At 41.4% G+C, this 23,402-nt stretch overlaps 1 protein-coding gene across 2 annotated transcripts in view; it reads left to right on the forward strand.

Moving 5' to 3' along the window:
• SYCP2L (synaptonemal complex protein 2 like) overlaps positions 1 to 23,402 on the forward strand; it is a 203,740-nt gene that overhangs the window by 114,749 nt on the left and 65,589 nt on the right. For both annotated transcript variants that reach the window (XM_063605144.1, XM_055113166.2), the window contains exons 4-13: positions 1,226 to 1,391; positions 5,742 to 5,810; positions 8,101 to 8,238; positions 8,319 to 8,442; positions 12,244 to 12,344; positions 13,053 to 13,077; positions 16,907 to 16,992; positions 17,105 to 17,193; positions 20,214 to 20,248; positions 21,746 to 21,888. In XM_063605144.1, coding sequence (XP_063461214.1) covers positions 1,383 to 1,391; positions 5,742 to 5,810; positions 8,101 to 8,238; positions 8,319 to 8,442; positions 12,244 to 12,344; positions 13,053 to 13,077; positions 16,907 to 16,992; positions 17,105 to 17,193; positions 20,214 to 20,248; positions 21,746 to 21,888 — 819 coding nt within the window. In that variant the 5' untranslated portion in view covers positions 1,226 to 1,382. The remainder of the gene's footprint in view (positions 1 to 1,225; positions 1,392 to 5,741; positions 5,811 to 8,100; positions 8,239 to 8,318; positions 8,443 to 12,243; positions 12,345 to 13,052; positions 13,078 to 16,906; positions 16,993 to 17,104; positions 17,194 to 20,213; positions 20,249 to 21,745; positions 21,889 to 23,402) is intronic.

Here is a 23,402-nt window from a genome sequence, read left to right on the forward strand (position 1 = left end):
GTTTAATATTACAAAAGTCCATTCATTGAAAAGGAAAAAAACTTGCGTTTGAATTTCCTTGGTTTAGATTAAAATAGGTAAATTAATGTAAGAATGTTTACATTATACTTTCCAGGAAATTGATATGACAGGCTTTGACATAAACATTGTTTTGAACGGACTAGAAGTGTGTGCAATTCCTGGGCTAACAGGGGTTCTGGTTTTGTTATGTTTTGCTTTGGTGTAGACAAATATCTTCCGTACATATTATGACTTGAAATACTCACAGGTCTAGTTATAATACAAGTTGATTTTTACACAAAGAATGTTTGGATTGGAGGGGTCTTTTTTTTTGTTTTTTTTGTGGAAAACTCCAGTCCAATTTAATTTTGCCACCGTGTTCACACAACTGGCCACCTATCCGAATCAGCCTAGCCATTGGTACGCATACTTGTCAGGTTAAAGGAAATAGGCAAACAAAGAAACAAAAAAACAAAAACAAAACTATTTGCTTTGATTAAAAAAAAAAATTCCCCTTCCTCCCCACCACGGTACTTAAAAAACAACCAAACACACTTTGTGTGTGTGTGAAATCAGGAATGTATTAATAAATTCGGGTACAAGTCTGGTTACCATAGGAAAGGGTTCGGCTTCTGTCTGCACACATCAATGGACCAAAAACTGCTCCTCTGGCTTTTTTTTTTTTTTGAGACGGAGTCTCACTCTGTCCCCCAGGCTGGAGTGCAGTGGCGCGATCTCCGCTCACTGCAACCTCCGCCTCCCGGGTTCAAGTGATTCTCCTGCCTCAGCCTCCCCAGCAGCTAGGATTACAGGCACGTGCACCGCGCCCGGCTAATTTTTTGTATTTTTAGTAGAGACAAGGTTTCACCATGTTGACCAGACTGGTCTTGAACTCCTGACCTCAAGTGATCCACCAGCCTCGGCCACCCAAAGTGCTGGGATTACAGGCGTGAGCCACCGCGCCTGGCCGCTCCTCTGGCTTTTTAAGGCGGGGCAAAAACTTGGAACAGCTACCACAAAGCGAACGCCTATCTGTTTGGAATTTCGCAAATAAGGAACGTTTAAATGACGTAGTTCACATCCTTTGAGTGCTGGCTTTCTCTTAAAGGGTGTGTGCGTGCGCCCAGGTGGTTTGGCCTGTGTGCGCTAGTTACTTGCACGCGCTTCTTGAGTCTCAAAACACAGAGCTCTAGTAAACTTCAGGGGGCGGATTCGTCAATTACAGTTGCGGAAGAAGACTCGACTCGAAGAGCGGTCCGCCACCAGGGCTCTTGCCGCAGCGCCCCCAGCGGGCGGGGGTCTTGGGCGGGGAAGCAGCAGAGGGCCGACCGAGCGCAACAAAGCTGAGCGGCGCGTCGCTTCAGGAACGAAGAAGCCTCGTTATGCAAGCGGTGAGTGACCCCCGAAGGGCCCGGACCTTCTGTCCACAGTGCTAGGGCGCGCGAGGGCGCGGGGTCCCTGGGGCTCAGGTTCTGCCGCCTTGAGGTGTTCGCTCAGAGACCGGGTGCTGGGCATAGTCCCCCGCCACCTCCTTGGGTTTGCTGGGAGTGTATTGGCAGCCTGCGGGGAGACCAGGCAGAATAGAAACCTCGGATCCCTAGCTAAATAGCGCTCAGGGAAAGGGGAACCGGAGAATTCGTGTTCGGAAAGCAATGAGATAGTTCTTTTCTAGTTGCTTTGCGTATTTTCCTAGCCGGTTTTCCAGCCCTCTTTCCACCTTGCTGCGTGGAAAGTGCAGTAGTGTTAAGCAACCCCAAGTGCTGGGACTTCATTTAACCGAACGACAAAGGACAGCCCCTAAGATAAAGCTACAATTATTACTTATCAATAAATAATAAAAAATAAAAACACATGAAGTTTGAGCCCACCCAGGGACGCCAAAAACAACAAACAAAAACCACCTGGGGCGTGTTTCTAACATTCTTCTGCCTGGGTTCCTGGCGGTAGAAATTCTGATTTAATTGGTCTACGGTGGGCCGGTAGTTTGTTAGTTTGTTAGTGAGGACCCCAGGTGATTCTGATAGCCAGGGGTAACTGCTTGCCTAGATCCAGGAACTCACTCTTGTTCTCCATAAAAATCCATCTGTCAGCTGGCGCCATCTTCCCAGCCATGGGGAAACAGATTTGGGACAGAAACTTTTCTAACATCAAGCTACGCTTAAATTCAGAGCACTTAAGCATAACCTCCTCACCCTCTCCATCCCTCTTACATTGAAAGCTGCCATTCACTGAGCCGTTTTTATGTGCCAGGCACTATGCTAAGAACATTACAGACATTCTGTCAGTCAGTCCTCACTCCAATCCTTCCATATAGGTGTTATCATCTTTTTTTTTTTTTTTTTTTTTTTTGAGACGGAGTCTCATTCTGTCGCCCAGGCTGGAGTGCAGTGGCGTGATCTTGGCTCACTGCAACCTCTGCCCCCCGGGTTCAAGCGATTCTCCTACCTCAGCCTCCCGAGTAGCTGAGACTACAGGCGCGCACCACCACGCCAGGGTAATTTTTGTATTTCTAGTAGAGACGGGGTTTCACCATGTTGGCCAGGATGGTCTCTGTCTCTTGACCTCATGATCTGCCCGCTTCGGCCTCCCAAAGTGCTGGGATTACAGGTGTGAGCCACAGCGCCCGGCTATCATCATGTTTTTTAAATGAGGAGACTGAATCTCAGAATCTAACGATCTTTTCTGCCTAAACCATCCCACTTTCTGATTTTCCTGTCAAGTTCCTACCCACAAAAGCTGCCACATGATCTTCACAGAAGGGGGATACCTTTCTGTGTACTAGAGTGGCTCCAGAAATTCCAGAAACAGGAAGCATTTCTTTGGAATTTGCCAAGTACTGACCACCAAGGCCAGAGAAGGTTGAAAGGAGGTAGAAATAAACATAAGCAGAGCATCTCTGCATACGAATTGAACTGAAGGAGAGAGAGGGCCGTGTCTATAGAGAAAAGAGGTAAAGAAGCTTAACATAAAGGCTCCTGGGAATATTTTCTTTGGGATGGGAAGTATTTCCCACTAATTCAGAATTTGTTGACAAAACTTAGAAATTATAGATACGTAGCATAGTGTTTATTTGATGTCAGTTTATGCTATGAATTAACACCCCCTTTTTTTTTTTTTTTTGATACGGAGTCTCACTCTGTCACCCAGGCTGGAGCGCAGTGGCTCGATCTTGGCTCACTGCAACCTCCACCTCCTGGGTTCAAGTGGTTCTCCTTCCTCAGCCTCACGAGTAGCTGGGTCTACAGTCACGCGCCACCACGCCCAGCTAATTTTTGTATTTTTTAGTAGAGACGGGTTTCACCATATTGGACAGGCTGGTCTCGAACTCCTGACCTCATGATATGCCCGCCTCGGCCTCCCAAAGTGCTGGGATTACAGGCATGAGCCACTGCGCCTGGCCTAACACCCAATTTTAATTGTAGCTTTAGCTGTTCCTCGTATCTCACTTTTGCCTCTACTCAATTATCTACTAACACAATGGTTCTTTTTCTTTGCCTTTATCATTTATTTTTAATTGACACATATATTAATTGGCACATAATAATTGCACATGTTAATTGGGTGTAGTGTGATATTTCCATATGTGTATACAATGCGTAATGATCAAATCAGGGTAATTATGCATATCCATCACCTCAAATATTTATTTCTTTGTGTTGGGAATGTTCAAAATCTACTCGTATAGCTATTTGAAAATATACAATAAGTTGTTCATTATAGTCACCCTGCAGTACTATCTTACTCTAGAACTTACTCCTTCCAGCTAGCTGTAATTTTGTGTTCATTAACTAACCTCTGCCTATCTCACTTCCTCTTTTCTAGTGACCACTATTCTCTCTACTTCTATGAGATCAGCCTTTTTTTTTTTTTTTTTTGAGATGGAGTTTCACTCTTGCTTCCCCAGCTGGAGTGCAATCGTGCAACCTTAGCTCATTGCAACCTCCGCCTCCCGGGTTCAAGCGATTCTCTTGCCTCAGCCTCCCCAGTAGCTGGGATTACAGGCATGGGCCACCCTGCCCGGATAATTTTCTATTTTTAGTAGAGACAGGGTTTTGTCATGTTGGCCAGGCTCGTCTCCAACTCCTGACCTCAGGTGATCCACCCACCTCGGCCACCCAAAGTGCTGGGATTACAGGCATGAGCCACTGCACCCGGCCGAGATCAGCTTTTTTAGCCTCTACATGTGATCAAGAACATGCAGTGTGTCCGTCTGTGCCCTGCTTATTTCATTTAGCATAATGTCCTTCAGGCTTATGCATGTTACCATGAATGACAGGATTTTGTTCCTTTTTCTGGCTGAAAAGTATTCCACTGTGTGAATATACCACATTTTCTTTATCCATTCATCCACTGATGGACACTTAAGTTGATTCCATATCTTGGCTATTATGAATAGCGCTGCAGTAAACATGGGAGTGCAGATATGCCTTTGACATACTGATTTCTTTTCTTTTGGATATATCTCCAGGAGTAGAATTGCTGGATTTATGATAGTTTTTTGAGGAACCTCCATACTGTTTTCCATATTGTCTATACTAATTTACATTCCTACCAACAGTGTACAAGAGTTCCTCTTTTTCCATATCCTTGCCAGCATTTGTTGTTTTTTGTCTTGATAATGGCCATTCTAACTGGGGTAAGATAATATCTCATTTTGGTTTTGATTTGCATTTTCCAATGATTAGTGATGTTGAGTATTTTTTCATATACCTGTTGGTCATTTGTATGTCTTCTTTGGAGAGATGTCTATTTAGCTTATTTACCCATTTTTAATTGGATTGGTTATTTTGCTGTTGAGGTGTTTGAGTTCCCTGTATATTCTAGATATTAATGGCTTGTTGGATGCATAGTTTGCAAATATATTCTCCCATTCTGCTGGTTGTCTCTTCACTCTATTATTTCCCTTTCTGTAAGAAGCTTTTTGGTCTGTATAATTTCATTTGTCTATTTTTGCTTTCATTGCCTGTGATTTTGAGGTTTTCTCCATAAAATCTTTGCCCAGACCAATGTCCTAAAGTGTTTCCCCTATATTTTATTCTAGTAGTTTGGGATCTTAAGTGTAAGCTTTTAGTTTATTTTGAGTTGATTTTTGTATATGGTGAGACATGGGATCTGGTTTCATTCTTCCACATATAAATATCCAGTTTTTCCAGCACCAGTTATTGAAGAGACTGTCTTTTCCCCATGAATGTTCTTGACACCTTTGTCAAAAATCAGTTGGCTATAAAGAAGTAGATTTATTTTGGGTTTATCTATTCTGTTCCATTGGTCTACATATGTGTCTGTTTTTATGCCAGTACCATGCTGTTTTGTTCCTATAACTTTGTAGTATATTTTGAAGTCAGGTACTATGATGCCTTAAAGACACTTTAACTTTATTTTACAAGCTCTCATTCTGAAAATGGTTTATTAGTTCAAAGCCTTTTTACTTCTACTTTATAATCATCATTATAGAGTTTGTTTATTTTGTGTGATTATTTATTCAAATGATGTTTGCTTTGCTTCTTCTGATAGTTTGTATTGTATTTGTCTTAGACCATGCTAAAGAAGGTTGGATAAAATTTTTCTCTTTTTTCTAAGTACTGTTTTACTTAGACCTATAATATGAGCAAACAAAAATTTCTGTTCAGGAAAACAATATAAACCTTTAATTTTTTTTTTTGTTTGCTTTGTGTTTAAAACTTGAAATGCATTTCTTTGAAATAAAAATTGTTTTAAAAACATATTTTTATTCCACACAGAAAAACAAAGATCCTTTGCAGCCTATTAAGGAAGATAGGACTGGGAAGGCCCAGGATGATGCTTTCTGGGTAAAGATCAAGTTTCTTTTATAATCTCTGTGTGTGTGTGCGCGTGTGAGTGTGTGTGTATGTGTGTGTATGTGTATATGAGTGTATGTATTCTTTCTAGTTCTGTGTTCCCTGGGTCATTAGCAAACTTGTTCCTCCAGTTGCTCAAATCAGAAGCAGAGAAATCTTTATTTCTTCTCCTTCCCTAATCTCTCATGTCCAATTTATTACTATATCTAGTCAATTTACCATTAGCTATCTTACCAATATCCTAGTCTAAACTATCTTGTGCCCTGTGCTATTCTAAATGCAGATAGATAATACTGAACAAACTAGAAACAACTTCTGCCTTTATGGAGCTTATAGACTGGCAGAGAGCCAAAGAAAGCAGGAAGAAAAAGAACAGGGTAATGAGATGGGGAATAATTGGGAATGTTGAGGAGGCACCTGGTCTATGTAAGATAAGGTGGTCCTGGAAGATCTACCTGAAAAAGTGATGCTTAAGCTGTGATCTGAGTGGAACCAGCCATGTGGAAAGTGGTGGGGTGAAGTAGCCCAGGCCTAGAACAGCCAGTTCAAAGGCCCAGAGGCAAGGAAGAGCTTGACTTATCCTAGGACTCATTAGCAAGGAAGTCAGACTGTCAGAGATCAGATCATGCCACGTTCTGCGGACTAAAGCAAAGGACTTGGGTTTATTTTTAATGCAGAGGAAGCCATGGAAAAGTTTTGTTTTGTTTTGTTTTAACGGGATCTCACTCTGTCACCCCAGCTGGAGTGCAGTGGTACAATCATGGCTTACTGCAGCCTTGACCTCCTGGGCTCAAGTGATCCTCCTGCCTCAGCCTTCTGAATAGCTGTGACTACAGCCATGAACCACCACACCTGGCTAGTTTTTCATTTTTTGTAGAGACTGGGTCTCAATATATTGTCCAGGCTGATGTCAAACTTCTGGGCTTAAGCGATCCTCTTGCCTTGGCCTCCTAAAGTGCTGGGATTACAGGCGTGAGCCCTGCGCCTGGTAATGGCAGAGTTTTAAGCAGGTAAAAGGGAGTGAATTTCAGCTGAGCAATCTCACATAAGTTTGTAACCTTTCCTATCCTTGCTACTTCTATCCTGAGATAAAGAACCTAACCTCTCAGGACCGTGGTAAGGATTAAATAATAACATCTGCAGAACACTTAACACACTTGGCACAAAAAAGCTCACTATGTGTTAACTTAAAAAAGAAAACATTCTGTTTAAATGGAATAATTTTAAATGCTGTTTTCCCTTTTAATTCAGTACTAAGAATAAGTGGAATTGTGGGCTGTATATAGTAAATTGCTTCCTTATTAAAATAGTATTGTATATTATAATTTAACCTGTAGGATTTTTTTTAAAGATAAAAAATCTTATCTTTTATAGTTTAAATGTTTAAGGAAATGTCTGTTATTCAAGTATATATACTTTTTTTTTTTTTTTGAGACAGAGTTTTGCTCTTGTTGCACAGGCTGGAGTGCAGTGGCGCGATCTCGACTCACCGCAACTTCCGTCCTAGGTTCAAGCGATTCTCCTGCCTCAGCCTTCCAAGTAGCTGGGATTACAGGCATGCGCCACCACGTCTGGCTAATTTTGTATTGTTAGTAGAGATGGGATTGCTCCATGTTGGTCAGGCTGGTCTCGAACTCCTGACCTCAGGTGATTCGCCTGCCTTGGCCTCCCAAAGTGCTGGGATTACAGGCGTGCGCCACTGCACCCGGCCCTTCAAGTATATATACTTAGAAGCATGTCTTAGCTAATGTGCAGGCAGAAAAGATGAATTTCATTCATTATGGTCAATTTGCATACTTATTATCTATAATTATTAGTATTATTTTTCTTCCTTCTATTATGATCATTTATGTCACTTAGTGAGTGATCATAGGCTTGAAATTTTTAGTGTTTTAGAATTCCCAACATTGCTGAGGATCTTCACCTAATGATATCTGAAACTGAAGTGTTGTTTTCCTTGGGTCAGTGGTTCCCAGACTTCAGCATGCACGAGAATCATGTGAAAGGCTCTGCCCTGAGTCTGAGTGCTAAGAAGTCCCCAGGTGATGCCAACGCTGCTGGTGGTCTAGGAACCACATTTTGGGAACTCTTGTCTTAAGCCAATGGAAACATCAATCATTTGTGAAATGATTGTTTACTATTCAAGATAGAGATCTCCATTCTATATTTACCCTATATTATTTCACACTGAATTCTTATTGATAATGAGATCAGTTAGAAATATTACTATAAAATAAATGTTCTTGGGGAAAAAGTAATTTGCAAACTATCATCTTTCCAGCTTCAATCACTTATTACGGATGCATTCCATGATAAAGGATTTCAGAAAATAAAAGAATACTTTCAACAGAAAGAGAGCCACTTTCCTCAAAAATATAATCGTCTTCTATTATACCGTCTTGACAGATCAATAAATAAGGCAAGTTGGTTTGCTTCGTGACCAAAATATGAATGTATAATTATTTATAAGTGTTTTAACTTAGTGTGGTTTATACCTAGGAACTAGATAAAAATGAATTTCAGTCTGTGTCACTGTTGCTGAAATGTATTCAGCGATTCCTCATAGATGGCCTGAAAGAAGATGAACCTCTGCTAATTCGGCAGGGACTGATCCCAAAGATAAGTGTCCTATTTTAATTTTATATGGCTTTGGGTAACTTAGAGAACTTAGGTGGATTTAGTTGTCTAGTTAAGTTTGGTATTTTCTGTTCCTTTGAAATCCAATTTGAAAAGAAATTGATATCCATTCTTATTGCTTCTGTCTAACCAAAAATTAAATTCGACATACATTTCCTGATGTACCTGCTATAGAAGGCACTTTGGGAGTGCACAGGATCGAGTCAGACACAACCACTCCCCTTGATAAGCCTATGCAGTAATTATTATTTTAAATTATTTTAGTGAATTTGGGGGAAAATGAGTAGGAGTAGGCTCTAGAACTATTTTTAATAGACTTTATTAACAAGATTAGACCTAGAAAAATGATCATCAAAAACTTTTCTTTGCCCTTGTAACACCTCACTTTTCCCATTTTCTAAACCTTGGATGAATCTGAAAAAACAAATAGCAAAAACATTTTTGCTTATTCGAAGTTACCTAAATTATCAACTTTTATTCTTTTAAAAATAATAACCAAGAGATAACATGGTGAGTGCCTTTATAACGGCATCTGGAAGTAAAGCAGAATCTGCAACATCTCTTGCTGCAGTTCCGCTCTTTTAGTGGTGAGGTTTTTGCAGCCCAGAGACAAGTTTGTTTATTGATGAGGAGATGTGGGGAAGAAGTAGGGTGGAAGGATCATCTGGCTGCTAATAATGTCTTTGATTTACCCCTTGAGCTCTAGTACCAGAAGTTTATTGAGGCCAGATTGGGCCAAGATCTGTCTTCGCCCTTTGTTACTCTAAAATGCGTCTAATTATGAAGCTACCCCCTCAGGAGAGAAAGCAAACTCCAGGCTTTCCCAGACTCCTCTGAGGGACTTTAAAGTGTTTGCAGGGGGAATTAAAGACTGTGCTTATGCAAACCGTATGTATTTCATTTTGCATGTAACCTCACTTGACCTGTTAATACGCTAACTTATGCAGATAACCGGAAGCAGGGGAAAGGAGATAAAAATCTCAAAGGAAATGAGGCAGAGATGTCCTAAGTGTACCTTGGAACCCTAAGCTGACCTTTTGGGGTATGAATAGGAATTCTTCTGCGCAGAGGGGTGCCTCCTTGGCCAGTTACCATGAGAGCACACCTGAACAAAGGGGCACGAGGGCCTTTATTCCTGACGCAAGTCCTGCCCCTGTACCCTTTCCCCATTGGCCGGGGTCGGGTCGTACAATCTAAACTAATTCCGGTTGGCTAAACATTTGCTTTTTTTCTTTTTAGATAGGGTGGGCATGTAAAAGAAAGTGGAGAGGAAGGGGAAGGGGTGTCTGTAATGAGCTAGAAAGTTAGTCTCCTTTTCAAATAAGGAAAGAAATGTGAGCTGGTACTGATAACGCTTGCTACTGTGGCGTGCCTGGGCATCTAACAAAGGCAAAAAGGAGAAAGAAGGAGAAAAAAAGGGGGGCGGTACTATGAATTAGAGAATAAAAGATTGATCAGATTATTTGAAGAGAAAACTCATCATATTCCACATCTCGAACTCCCAACCTCAGATGATTCCCCTGCCTCGGCCTCCCAAAGTGCTGGGATTACAGGCGTGAGCTCCCGCGCCTGGCCAACTCTATACTTCTAAAGACAACTGTGTTTGCAGACTGAACACAAAGTGTGCTTGGAAGTTCTTCTACTACATAGAATAAGAATTCCTGGCACGGCAGCTCACGCCTATAATCCCAGCACTTTGGGAGGTTGAGGTGGGCAGATCACCTGAGGTCAGGGGTTCAAGACCAGCCTTGCCAACATGGTGAAACCCTGTCTCTATTAAAAATACAAAAATTAGCTGGGCAGTGGTGGCACATGCCTGTAATCCCAGCTACTTGGGAAACTGAGGCAGGAGAATTGCTTAAGCTGGAGGTTGTGGTGAGCCAAGATGGTGTCACTGCACTCCAGTCTGCGTGACAGAGTGAGACCCTGTCTCCAAAACAAAACAAGCCCTACAGAAAGGAACATCTTTAGTCCTGTACCGTAGAATCCAGGAGGATTAAGCAACTTTTCTGATACCATATTCCTAAGAAGTCGTGGCTGTTGTGTCTGACTTCTGTAGTGATACAACTGTGGGGAGAGCTGGGATGTCTGTTAGACAATGTGTGACCAGGGCACATAAATGGGTTCAGTGAGAACTTCCTGTTCCCAAGTATTGATCAGATAGTGCAGCCTTTCTGCCACTTCTGTATCTCCTCGACCAGTATATTTGGGAGGGTGCTGGGAGTGCGATAGGCTTTGGAGGGATAGATGGAGTGGTGACAAAAATGTATTTAAAAAGCATAGAATTTTGAGTATGAACATAGGGAGGGAGAAAATACAGCCTTAGCAGTGAGTTCTGCTGCGTAAAGGGACATTTCTTCTCTTGTGCTATTGGAGCAAAGCTTCCTTCAGCAGGTGGATGATTCAATCTAGTATAAGTATTTGTCTGATTTGAGACAAAAGAAACCTTACTTGGAAGATAGTAATGGCTTTCAAACCTTGCTGTACATTACAGTCACCTGGAGAGCTCTCATAAACATTCTTAAACCTAAAATAGAAAACTCAGGTGGGGGTGTATCACCAGTGATTCTGATTACTGGGTCTGGGATAGGTCCCAGGCTTCAGCAGTGGGGGATGTTTCCTAACTCCCCAGGTTTTCCTAATGTACAGCCAAGGTTGAAAACTGGTTTATCTTCAGCTGGGGTGTCTCAGGTTCTTGGCCCAAAGTATACAGAGTTTTGAAGGCCTGACTCCTGCAAGAGTTGTTCGTCAGAAACTCATGTGACTGATGTCATGTTCAGCTGATAATTTCTAACTATGCATGCGGGGTTTTTCTAATTTTTTTTTTTTCTAAGAGTGACCAGTCTCAGTTAAAATCATGGGAAAAATAAGATGGCTTTTGCTTTATTGAGGAAATACCGTATATTCTGGGATGGGGGAGGAAAGGTTGCAGAAGTTTATTTTAAATCATTCCAATCCCAGCAGTTTAATATGAAATTGGATATGTATTCCTATAGGAAAAAATTCTCTAATTAGCTGGAAGCTTTTTAACAAAAGAAAGATACCTAGGCCTGAGGCACATTTACTATAATCAAGAATACTTCTGAGAACTTTCCAAATTCTGTGTCTTCTTTGATAGTTTGTTTTCAGCAGATTCTCAGATTGCAAGATTTTTTTTCCCCCTGTGCTGGGGAGGCTCACTTATCTCTTTTTTTTTTTTGGAGGTGGGGTCTCGCTCTGTTCCCCAGGCTGGAGAATAGTGGTGTGATCACAGCACTTGCTAAAGTGTTGACCTTCTGGGGTCAAGTGATCCTCATACCTCAGCCTCCCAAGTAGCTGGGACTAGAGGTGTGCACCACCACACCCAGCTAATTTTTATATTTTTTGTAAAGACAAAGTTTAACCATCTTTTCCAGGCTGGTCTTGAACTCCTGGCCTCAAGTGATCCACCCGTCTCGGCCTCTCAAAGTGCTGGGATTACAGGCATGAGCCACTGTGCCTGGCCTCATTTATCTCTTAAATGTTCCTCACTAGTCCCTTTATATGAATTTCTGACACGGATCCTGGCTGGGACTCTTATTTTGTGCTGATCTCTGAGAGCTTACTTATGACAGCTCTGTAGTAGTATGGCACCATCCTGAAGTGTTCTGGTGGGAGGCCTCAGAGCCAGGCCTCATTGAAATGGAATGGAATGGGAAAAGATCTTTAAGATTATTTTGTTGTAATGAGAAAATTGTCTTGTGCAATTTTATTGAATAGGCAGCATTTAGTCTTATGTAGTTACATTAGTGTCCTCCTGTGTACCTAGTTTCCTGGTTTGAAAGAACAACAGGAATTCTGACCTCGGAAGGCCTAGCCTCAGACGCATCGCTGATTTGTGTTATAGAAGATTTCTTTGACACTGCATTGGTAAGGATGGGATGGATGCTTCACTGAGCAGATGCCGTTGGTAATTGGCAGGAATCTTCAAGTTATTTATAAAACATGGTTTTCTATAATATGTAAGTTTTGTTAAAAGACTTACATGGCTGGGCGCGATGGCTCACGCCTGTAATCCCAGCACTTTGGGAGGCCGAGGTGAGTGGATCACCTGAGGTCAGGAGTTCGAGACCAGCCTGGCCAACATGGTGAAACCCATCTCTACTAAAATACAGAAATTTGCCGGGCGTGGTGGTGGGCGCCTGTAATTTCAGCTACTTGGGAGGCTGAGGCAGGAGAATCGCTTGAACCTGGGAGGCAGAGCTTATATAGTGAGCCGAGACCGTGCGATTGTACTTCAGCCTGGGAAACAAGAGTGAAACTCTGTCTCAAAACAAAAGACTCTCATGTTTTATTATTAGAATATTATTAATATGTGACATAGTAAGAAACATATATAACCGATGTTCAAAATGAGAGATGATTTATTATCATACAAATATATTAGTCACCTGATTGAGAGTGATATGCACATTTTAAGGAAGTGATTAAGGCCCAGACAGGCTTTCTCTAAAATGCTTTTCTTCTGTAAAGTCAATGCCTGCCTGTTAGAGAAAGTTAACACTAATACATTCACGTTACGGTTTATCATGCTGGTTTAAAATAATATGAGCTTTACTTTTTCTTTCTTTTTGTTAGATTATTTCCAGGAGTAGTAGTGAAGGTAAGTATATTATTGGCCACTAATTGGCTATTAATTTTTCATTAATAGAATATTCTGGCACAGAAAAGAAAAATGATATGTAAAAGTAAAGTGAGTTTAAACATTTTATTTGGATTTATTGACCACCTTATGGTCATCATAGTGTCATTTGGAAATGCATTTCATCGTAGAAAAAAGTCTTGTATTTGTCTGAGAAACATTTTTATTTCGCTGCTCCTGACATATGGCTAGCTCTGTTCAGGTAATGGAAAGTCACTTTTGTCATTCAAATATGCAAAAATTTAGCTACTACTGATTTAACTTGGAGCTGATTCAGATACCTTTCCCTGTCTTTCAAGAGTGTAAAAGGTAAAATTTTAGAAACTTTGGAGGATAGATTGATTTCGTTCCATTTAGCTCAAATTAAAGGTAATTATGCTGGGTGTGGTGGCTCACGCCTGTATTCCCAGCACTTTCAGAGGCTGAGGAGGGAGAATTGATTGCATCCAGAAGTTTGACACCAGCCTGGGCAACATAGTGAGACCCCCATCTCTACAAGAAATAAAAAATTATTGGGGTGTGGTGGCGTGCACCTGTAGTCCCAGCTACTTGGGAGGGTGAGGTGGGAGGTTCACTTGAGCCCCAGAGTTTGAGGCTGCAGTGAGTCATGATCGTGCCACTCCACTCCAGCCTGGGTGACAGCGTGATCCTGTCTCAAAAAAAAGTAATTTGACATTTGAATTATGATACCATGGATTCAAAGATGCACTTAAATATTTAAACATTTTGGAAATTGGAGCCATCTTGATATGTCATTTTTCTATGTTACATGTTTTTAGTTTTCTTCTGAAAGGCTGTCAATAATTGACACTACATTCTGCAATGGATGGTATCTGGTAGTTGAGGAAATTCAGTACCAGAAGCTTAAGCATGCCCTGTGCTTGGTTGACTTTAAAACTTGGTTGACTTGGTTTGTCCTCATAATTCAAGTCAGTGGTTCCAAACATTTTCAAGTCAAAGTTTTATGATCATCACAATGACAGTTGCTGTCTTTAAAACTGGTTGATAAAATGCACAGTGGTAAACTACTTTGATTTTTGTAACATTTTAAAATAAACTTGCTTTGTATTAATCCCAACAATATGTGTATACTGCATATTTGAAAAACAGTGCAGATGTGAGCTATATATTCACTCTACGGTCATTGCTTGGTGCATTTATGGATTCACATAATGCTATAATGACTTTCATTGCCCCCGGTAGAGGAAACACTGTTCTAGATGACTGTGTTAGTCCAATTAGGCTGCCATGACAAAATGCCATCAATTGGGAGGCTAAGCCAACAGACATTTATCTCTGGAGGCTGGGAGTAAGAGATTAGGGTACCAGCATGGTTGGATTCTGGTGATGGCCTCTTTCTGGCTTCTTGCTGTATGCCTACATGGTGGGCAGAGACCTGGCTTCTTGCTGTGTGGTTACAAAGTGGACAGAGAGCCAGAGCCAGAGCTCTTTCTTTTTCTTTTCTTTTCTTTTTTTTTTTTTTTGAGACAGAGTCTCACACTGTTGGCTCAGACTGGAGTGCAGTGGCACGTTCTCAGCTCACTGCAACCTCTGCCTCCCGGGTTCAAGCAATTCTCCTGCCTCAGCCTCCTGGGTAGCTAGCATTACAAGCATGTGCCACCACGCCTGGCTAATTTTTGTATTTTTAGTAGAGACGGGGTTTCACTATTTTGGCCAGGCTGGTTTTGAACTCCTGACCCCAGGTGATCCACCCACCTCGGCCTCCCAAAGTGCTGGGATTACAGGCATGAGCCATCGCGCCTGGACCAAGCCAGAGCTCTTAAAAGGGCACTCATCCCATCATGAGGATCCCACACTCGTGACCTCATCTGAACTTCCCTTACCAAAGGCTGCATCTCAAATACCATCACACTAAGGGTTAAGGCTCCAACATATGAATTTTGGTGGGGACACAGTCCCATCTATAGCAATGACAGTTTGTGCTTGGAGCCCACTCTGGTCACCTTAGCGGGGCTGGCCTCTCTGAAGTGACAGGTTTTCACATGTGGCCTTTGACAGTTGTCTTGTGTGAGCTTTATGCCCAGGCTCTGCAGAGCTACTGTCTAATCCCTCTCTCCGAAGTAGAAAGATGTTTTTACTGAATTTCTTCTCACCTCTTTCTGCAATTGACACAATTAATCACTCCTTCCTTTTTGTTCTGAAACTTACGTCTTCTTATTTATTTTTATGATTATTTTGTTTGTGTTCTGCTATATGGATTATGACTTTCTTTCACAGTTTATCCCTCTCTAGTGATTTGAATGGCTTATGTCCTACCTTTATTTTACTGGTAGTTACCCTTAATTTAATTACTAACATCAAAAAATGATGGTACCTTATTTCTTCTTCTTTGTATATGACAGCAAGTTTAATGTGTTAAAGAAATGTAAGAGTATTAGGCTGTGAGAGGGACATGGTCAGAGCTTTTCATCGTTTGAAGATGTCTTTCTGGCTTTTATACGATATTACTCTCACTTTGCAGTCTGTGCCCCTTACAATCCTGTTGCATTATCTTCTGATATTAAGGGTTGAAAGCATGTTTATTTTACATGGTTCTTGGTGACTTATTTTGAATCCAAATCTTACTTTAGCTCAGGAAAATTTGTCCTTTGATACTTTTATTACAGCAGAGTTTCTCAATTTTGGCAATATAGATATTTTGAACTGGGTAATTCTTTGTCGTGGGTGCTATCCTGCGCATCAGAGGGTGTTTGGCGGCATCCTTGGCCTCTACCCTCTAGATGCCAACAGCATCCATCCCCACGTCATGACAACCAAAGACATCTCCAGACATTGCTAAGTGTGCCCTGTGGGGCAAAATCATCTCTAGTCAACAACTACTGAGGTAGAGTGCTTTGGGTGTATTTAACAGAGTATCTAGTTCAAATAGGCTTAAATGATAAGGACAACTTACTGGCTCAAGGGACTGAAAAGTCTAGAGGTGGGCAGTTTGGAAATAGCGTGGCTCCACCCCATTTCTCTGCAGCCCGAAATTTCAGTTCTGCCTTTCTCAGAGTCTAGTCTTTGCTCTCAAGGTGGTTTCCTTGTTGGTTGCAACCAGAACTTTGTGCTTCCTGGTTCACATCTGGGGAGAAAGTTTCACTTTCCTCAACCAGCAAATGAAAGCCCTAGCTTTGCTCTGATTGGATGCCCTGCCCTCCAGATGAACCAGTCACTATGAAAAGATAAATGGGCCACCTCTGCCTAGTTTAAGCCAGTCCGGATTTACCCCTGGAACTGATCGGTCTCACCCAAATAGCACAATTGCTCCGTAACAGAGGAGTGGGGAAGGATGGTGGGGAGGCCACCAAAAAGTCCATTACAGTTACTTTCTGTTCCCTCTTTGTAAGATTATCTGTCGCATCTTTGTTTTTATCTTCATATGCATCTTTTCCTCACTCACTTTCCCCCCCTGCATTTTGACAGCAGTTCTCAAGTTCTTCTTAGAAGAAGAATTACCTGGCTTGAAATATCAATATTGCCAAAGTTGAAAAAGTCTGCTGTAATAAAAGTATCAGAGAATTAATTTTCCTGAGCTAAAGTAAGATTTGGTTTCAAAAAAGTCACCAAGAACCATGTAAAATAAACGCGTGTATGCATGTGTGCACGTGCTCACAACCCTTAATACCAGAAGACAATGCAACAGGATTGTAAGGGGCACAGCCTGCAAAGTGAGTTATATTGTCGAAAAGCCAGAACGACATCCTTAGTGAAAAGCTCTGACCGTGTGTAGGAGTCATTTTCTTACTCTTTCAAACATAAATTTGATTCTTTGAAATTATACTTTCAGGGAAAATTCAGATGTTGGATTCCTTCCTACTTAGCTTAGGATTCCTGGTGACAGAAAAGACTGTAAATCATTTGCTTCAACAGGAGGTGAGTTGCAAGTAACAAAACAGATAACAGCAGCTCCAGAAACCTAAGAGAAGATCGTACATAGGTCTCTGTTTTGTTTCTTCTCCATGAATGTCTTCTCAATTCCAAAAAGGGCTTGAAGACTTTTAACTGCATTTTGCACGCTGTCCCTCGGGAAGAGAGAAAAAAATTCCCTTTGTCAGAAGGCATGTGTCATCTTATGTAAGTGACTTTGTATAAGTTACGTGCTGTAGTAAGGGTAAAATCTCTCATGATTGTATGACTTCAGTCTGTGTTCTACTTAGACCTGACTATGTCCTTTCTCGGGTAAATGCTTTGTGCACCTATTATGTGTCAGGCACTATGCTAGGTGATAAAGACGGGCTGAGGTAAAAAGAAGACATTGTGCCCAGGCGCCGTGGCTCACGCCTGTAATCCCAGCACTTTGGGAGGCCAAGGCGGGCAGATCATGAGGTCAGGAGATCGAGACCATCCTGGCTAATATGGTGAAACCCCATCTCGGCCAGGCGTGGTGGCTCACGCCTGTAATCCCAGCACTTTGGGAGGCCGAGGCGGGTGGATCACAAGGTCAGGAGATCGAGACCATCCTGGCTAACACAGTGAAACCCTGTCTCCACTAAAAATACAAAAAATTAGCCGGGTGTGGTGGTGGGCACCTATAGTCCCAGCTACTCAGGAGGCTGAGGCAGGAGAATGGCGTGAACCTGGGAGGCGGAGCTTGCAGTGAGCCGAGATCGCGCCACTGTGCTCCAGCCTGAGGGTGACAGCGAGACTCTGTCTCAAAATAATAATAATAAAAAAAGAAACTCTATCTCTACTAAAAATACAAAAAATTAGCTGGGCATGGTGGCACACACCTATAGTCCCAGCTATTCAGGAGGTTGAGGCAGGAGAATCGCTTGAACCCAGGAGGCGGAGGTTGCAGTGAGCCGAGATTGCACCACTACACTCCAGCCTGGGTGATAGAGTGAGACTCTGTCTCAAAAAAATAAAAATAAATAAAAAAGACATTCGTAGATTTTTCCTTTTTAATAATTATAAATTTTTTTTTTCTTTTTGCTTCAACGTTGTGAGGCAAAATGTTTTCTCAGGCTATATTTTTTCATTGTGAATGTGAACTAAATTAGTGACTCATGGGAGAATAAGAGTACAGACCGTAGAGCCTGCGTGGCTTCAAATCCTAGTTTTGCCACTTTTGCCAGTTGTCTATGAGCACAGCTCTAACTTCATCACACCTCAGTTTGTTTGCCTGTAAAATGGAGTCAAAGTAATACTACTTGATAGTTATTGTAAAGGTTAAATCAAGCAATCCATGTAAAGTGATTAGCACATTATCTGCTAAAGAGGAAGTGCCCCAAGGTTTCCAGTAGCTACACTAATGGGGCATGGAATTTTGATTGCTTTTCAAGTGATGGATTTTTTGTTTGTTGGTGACCCAAAGTCATTCTTGCGTAATTCTTGGGACATGAGATTTGGAAGTAAGGTTGTAATGTGTGACCATAGAAACAACAAAACCAGCACCGTGTTCTGAAGTTGGAACCTGAACCCGCAACTGCGCTAACAACCAGCCAGCGCAGAGGACATCATTGTGGCACAATATTTGTGTGGTGTGTGGCCACACTGTAGGGCCTGAAATGGGTGATTTGTGAGCATGAAACTCACTGCTGTCGTGTTTGTCCCTTTAGTCTTTGCAGGATTTAGTTTTTACACAGAATTTTTCCTAAACAAATTTTTATTTAATACGTTAGTGAAATCACTACTCTTAGTGGTGTATTTAGATTTGGAGAGCAGCTGATCTCATGTTTTCTCCTAAGTTTTCAAACTAACCTTTGAACACACTACCTTATTGTCTGTGTGTTCTAGAAAGTCTGGAATGTTCTGGACTTCAAAGGTAAAACCTGCAAGTATAAAATTAAGCAGAATTAATTTCGCTCAGTGGTACTGTTTCCTGGTTTCTATTTAATAGTAACAAGTCGAGCTGCTTCTTACAAGAGACTGAACTATCACAAGGTTTCTCAACAAATCTGTTCTTTAAAATGGGAGTTATTTCAGGCATTAAAAGATCGACTCGGCTGGGCATGGTGGCTCACACCTATAATCCCAGCACTTTGGGAGGCTGAGGTGGGTGGATCACTTGAGGTCAGGAGTTCGAGACCAGCCTGACCAACATGGTGAAGCCCCGTCTCTATTAAAAATACAAAACATTAGCTGGGTGTGGCGGGCACCTGTAATCCCAGCTACTTGGGAGGCTGAGGCAGGAGAATTGCTTGACCCTGGGAGGCAGAGTGCATTGCAGTGAGTCGAGATCGTGCCACTGCACTCCAGCCTGGGTGACAGAGCCAGACTCGGTCTCAAAAAAAAAAAAAAAAAAGAAGATCGACTCATACTTGTTAGCATTTATTTGAAATTCTGAGTGAATATACAATTCAAGAGTCTGCATTAGTTACAATAATGTAATAACTTAATTCTATTACATCTCTAAATTATTATTATTATTACCACTTTTTTTTTGAGTCAGAGTTTCACTCTTGTTGCCCAGGCTGGAGTGCAATGGCATGCTCTCGGCTCACTGCAACCTCCGCCTCCCGGGTTCAAGAGATTCTCCTGCCTCAGCCTCCCGAGTAGCTGGGAATACAGGCATGTGCTGCCACACCTGGCTAGTTTTGTGTTTTTAGTAGAGATGGGGTTTCTCCATGTTGATCAGGCTGGTCTCGAACTCCGAACCTCAGGTGATCTGCCCGTCTCGGCCTCCCAGACTGCTGGGATTACAGGCGTGAGCCACTGCACTCAGCCTAGATTAGTTTTTAAAATCAGATCAAGCAGCTCATAGGAAAGAATCACTGTCATATCATTTCCTGCAGGTATCAAACTGTGTAAAAGGACATACGCCCTCACAGGTTGGTGCGGTGATTATAAAACTCCAGAATTAATCTGATGAACCCTTAGAGATCATCAAATTGAATTCACTTTACAAGAGGGAAAACAGAACCTCAGAGTGTATATAGTAGTTCTAGCATCTTAAAAAATAACATCTAGATCATTAATGTGTAAACTTGAGAAGGTTTTTCCATAAATATGTGTTGGCATTAAGGAAATTTTGATGCTGAATTTGAAATAGTTTCAGAAACATATACTTTGGTTTTAAAGTTTAATGCTAGTGTAGTAAAGTTTTACCTCTTGATGTTCACTTCAGTTAAATGTGATTTATCTAAATGTTTCAGGAAAGACCTTGCAAGGACACTCTTGACTGTGGGTGGTAAGAAATTTCAGAATTTTCAGTATTAGAATATTAAATATTGGACACTGGGGGTTTTATGAGCATCTTGGGACTATGGGGAATAAATTATGGTTAAATTGAAGATAGGGATTAGGGTTTTATTTTAAATTTATTTTGAGAGATTTTAGCATGCTGGAAACTGGAAAGAATAATTCGTGAGTACTCATTTACTCACCAGCCAGCTTTGTCAAAATTTAGCATTTTACCACATTAGCTTCAAGTCTGTTTTTAAAGAAAAAAAAAACAGTGTCATGGATAAAGTCCCCTGTGTCCATGTTCCTCATCCCATTTCCCTCTCCTTGACTCAGATTTGTTTTTCGTTCCCAAGCATATTTTTCTACTTTTACTCTGTACATCCCTAAACAACATGCATTATCATTTTGGAGATTTTAAAAGCATTCTATAAATGCCATTCCTTTTTACCCTTAGAATTGTTTGAAATTTAAACATGTTGCTACATGTAGTTTTAGTTTATTTGCTGTGAAATACTACAAGTTATTTTGGGATTTTATTTTGTAGTAGAAACTTTTTTTTTTTTTTTGATGGAGTTTTGCTCTTGTTGGCCAGGCTGGAGTGCAATGGCGCGATCTCGGCTCACTGCAACCTCCGCCTCCCGTTTTCAAGCGATTCTCCTACCTCAGCCTCCCAAGTAGCTGGGATTACAGGCATGCACCGCCACACCTGGCTAATTTTTGTATTTTTAGTAGAGACGGGGATTTCACCACGTTGGCCAGGCTGGTCTCGAACTCCTGACCTCAGATGATCCTCCTGCCTCGGCCTCCCAAAGTGCTGGGATTACAGGCATGAGCCACCACGCCTGGCCAGTAGAAACATTTTTAAGGCTGTTTGATGATTTGCTTTGAATGAGTATTTTAATATATTTAAAATATAACACCCATAAATATTATTTATTTAAAAATTGTTATATGCCAACCTCTTGTTTAGATTTTTATTGTATTTCTTAAATACTGAATTTAAATGATTTTGGCTAGGCATGGTGGCTCATGCCTACAATTCCGGCACTTTGGGAGGCCGAGGTGGGCAGATTGCTTGAACCCAGAAGTTCAAGACCAGCCTGGCCAACATGGCAAAACCTTATCTCTACTAAAAACATCAAGATTAGCTAGGCATGATGACACATGCCTGTAATCCCAGCTTCTTGGGAGGCTGAGGCAGGAGAATCACTTGAACCCAGGAGGCGAAGGTTGCAGTGAGTCAAGATTGGGCCACTGCACTCCAGCCACTGCTGCACTCCAGGGCGACAGAGTGAGACAATCTCAAAAAAAAAAAAAAAAAAAAAAAAGAATTTAAATGATTCTAATTACTCCAGGATGCATTTTGCTGTGGTAACTTTTTAAGACACAATGCTAGGCTTCTCAGATGGAGTTTCTTAGAGCAAGTGCTAACTCTGGAACTCATTTTTTCTTTTGCTTTGTGCCCAGAATTATCTATGTCTACTATGTTTTTAATCTCTAGATTATGACCAGCAGGTTGCTATTTCTGAAGCGCTGTGTAGACTGACGATTAAAAAATCAAGGGATGAACTTGTCCATAAATGGTTTGATGATGAAGTCATTGCTGAAGCTTTCAAAGAAATTAAAGATCGAGAATTTGAGACGGTGAGATTCCTGGCCATGCGAATTTCTTATTAGCCAATATTTATTAAGCATCCGCTGAGAACTTTCCTGTGCATTGGGCTTACGGGAGGATTTTTTTGCTTAAGTGTGATTACACTGCCATTCTTAAACTTGTTTCTCACTTAGGAGAAACAATTTGAGGGTAATATGAACAGAATATTTGTGAGCTAGATATAGGGATACAGATAGGTTTTTTTTTTTTTTTTAGACAGAGTCTCACTCTTGCCCAGGCTGGAGTATAGTGGCGCAATCTCAGCTCACTGCAACCTCTGCCTCCTGGGTTCAAGTGATTCTCCTGCCTCAGCATCCCAAGTAGCTGGGATTACAGGCGCCTGCCACCACGCCTGGCTAATTTTTTATTTTTAGTAGAGACCAGGTTTAGCCATGTTGGCCAGTCTTATCTCGAACTCCTGACCTCAGGTGATCCGCCCATCTTGGCCTCCCAAAGTGCTGGAATTATAGGCATGAGCCACCATGTCCGTCTAGGAGTTCTTTATAGGAGACAGAACTGGGTGAATTTGATGGATCCAGTTAAAAAAAAAGTCTTGGAAGGGTGAGCAATTTTCAATGAACCTTGAATGGTAGGAAGAATTGAAGAAGAAATCAGAGCATTTTTGCCTTGCAGAAGGCAGCTGCTGTGATGGCAGGAGGCTGAAATGGACATGGCCTGGCAGAGGAGTATTATGGGGTGGTTGTGTTGTGAGCCATCTGGCCTGTACAATTTGGAGAAACAATACTTTTTTTTTTCTTCTCTGCAAGCTGGGCTTCCTGTGATTTTGTCCTCAAGCTGCACAAAAATAGCGTATGGCTTTGCTGTGTATTCACCTTCATCTTAAAATAGCTAAAACATTTTCCCTCTTCTTTTAAAAAGTTTTTAAAATGAGGGTTAGACTCTTGTAGGAAAAGGTACAATTCTTAATAACAGTACTCATGTTGACAAACCTTTCTCGTCAAAATTCCTATGTAATCAAGATTCTTATTAAATATGGACCTTTATATTTCCTCAGACTCTGAGCCTACTGTCATATACTGCATAAAGTAATTCTTTAGCCAGGATTCAGTATAATCTCAGTGGAAAGACCATGAGCTTTGGGGCTATCCCAAACTGGGTTGAACCTAGAGTTTGAGCCCCACCTCTCCAATTTATGGGATGTATGCATTTTGGCAAGGTAGTTGACTTGTGAAGCCTGAGTGACCTCATCTGTAAAATGGGACTAAAGCCCACCTCAAAGTCTTGAGAACTCAGTGAGAGAAACTGAAAGGTCCAGGGCTGTTGTAGGCGCTCACGTGTTAATTTCCTTTCTGCTCTTTGTCATTTCTCATTTGCAGGAAAATTTGATGAAAATAGAGAAATGTAATTATCTTGTTTCCAAAATCATTTCCTTCCCCAGAGCTATCAACTTCTCAATTGAATTTTTTTTTGTTTTTTTTTTTTTGAGACAGAGTTTCTTTCGGTCTTGTTGGTCAGACTGGAGTGCAGTGGCATGATCTCGGAT

Source organism: Pan paniscus, chromosome 5, assembly GCF_029289425.2.
Source record: "Pan paniscus chromosome 5, NHGRI_mPanPan1-v2.0_pri, whole genome shotgun sequence".
In the NCBI taxonomy this organism is placed as follows: domain Eukaryota; kingdom Metazoa; phylum Chordata; class Mammalia; order Primates; family Hominidae; genus Pan; species Pan paniscus.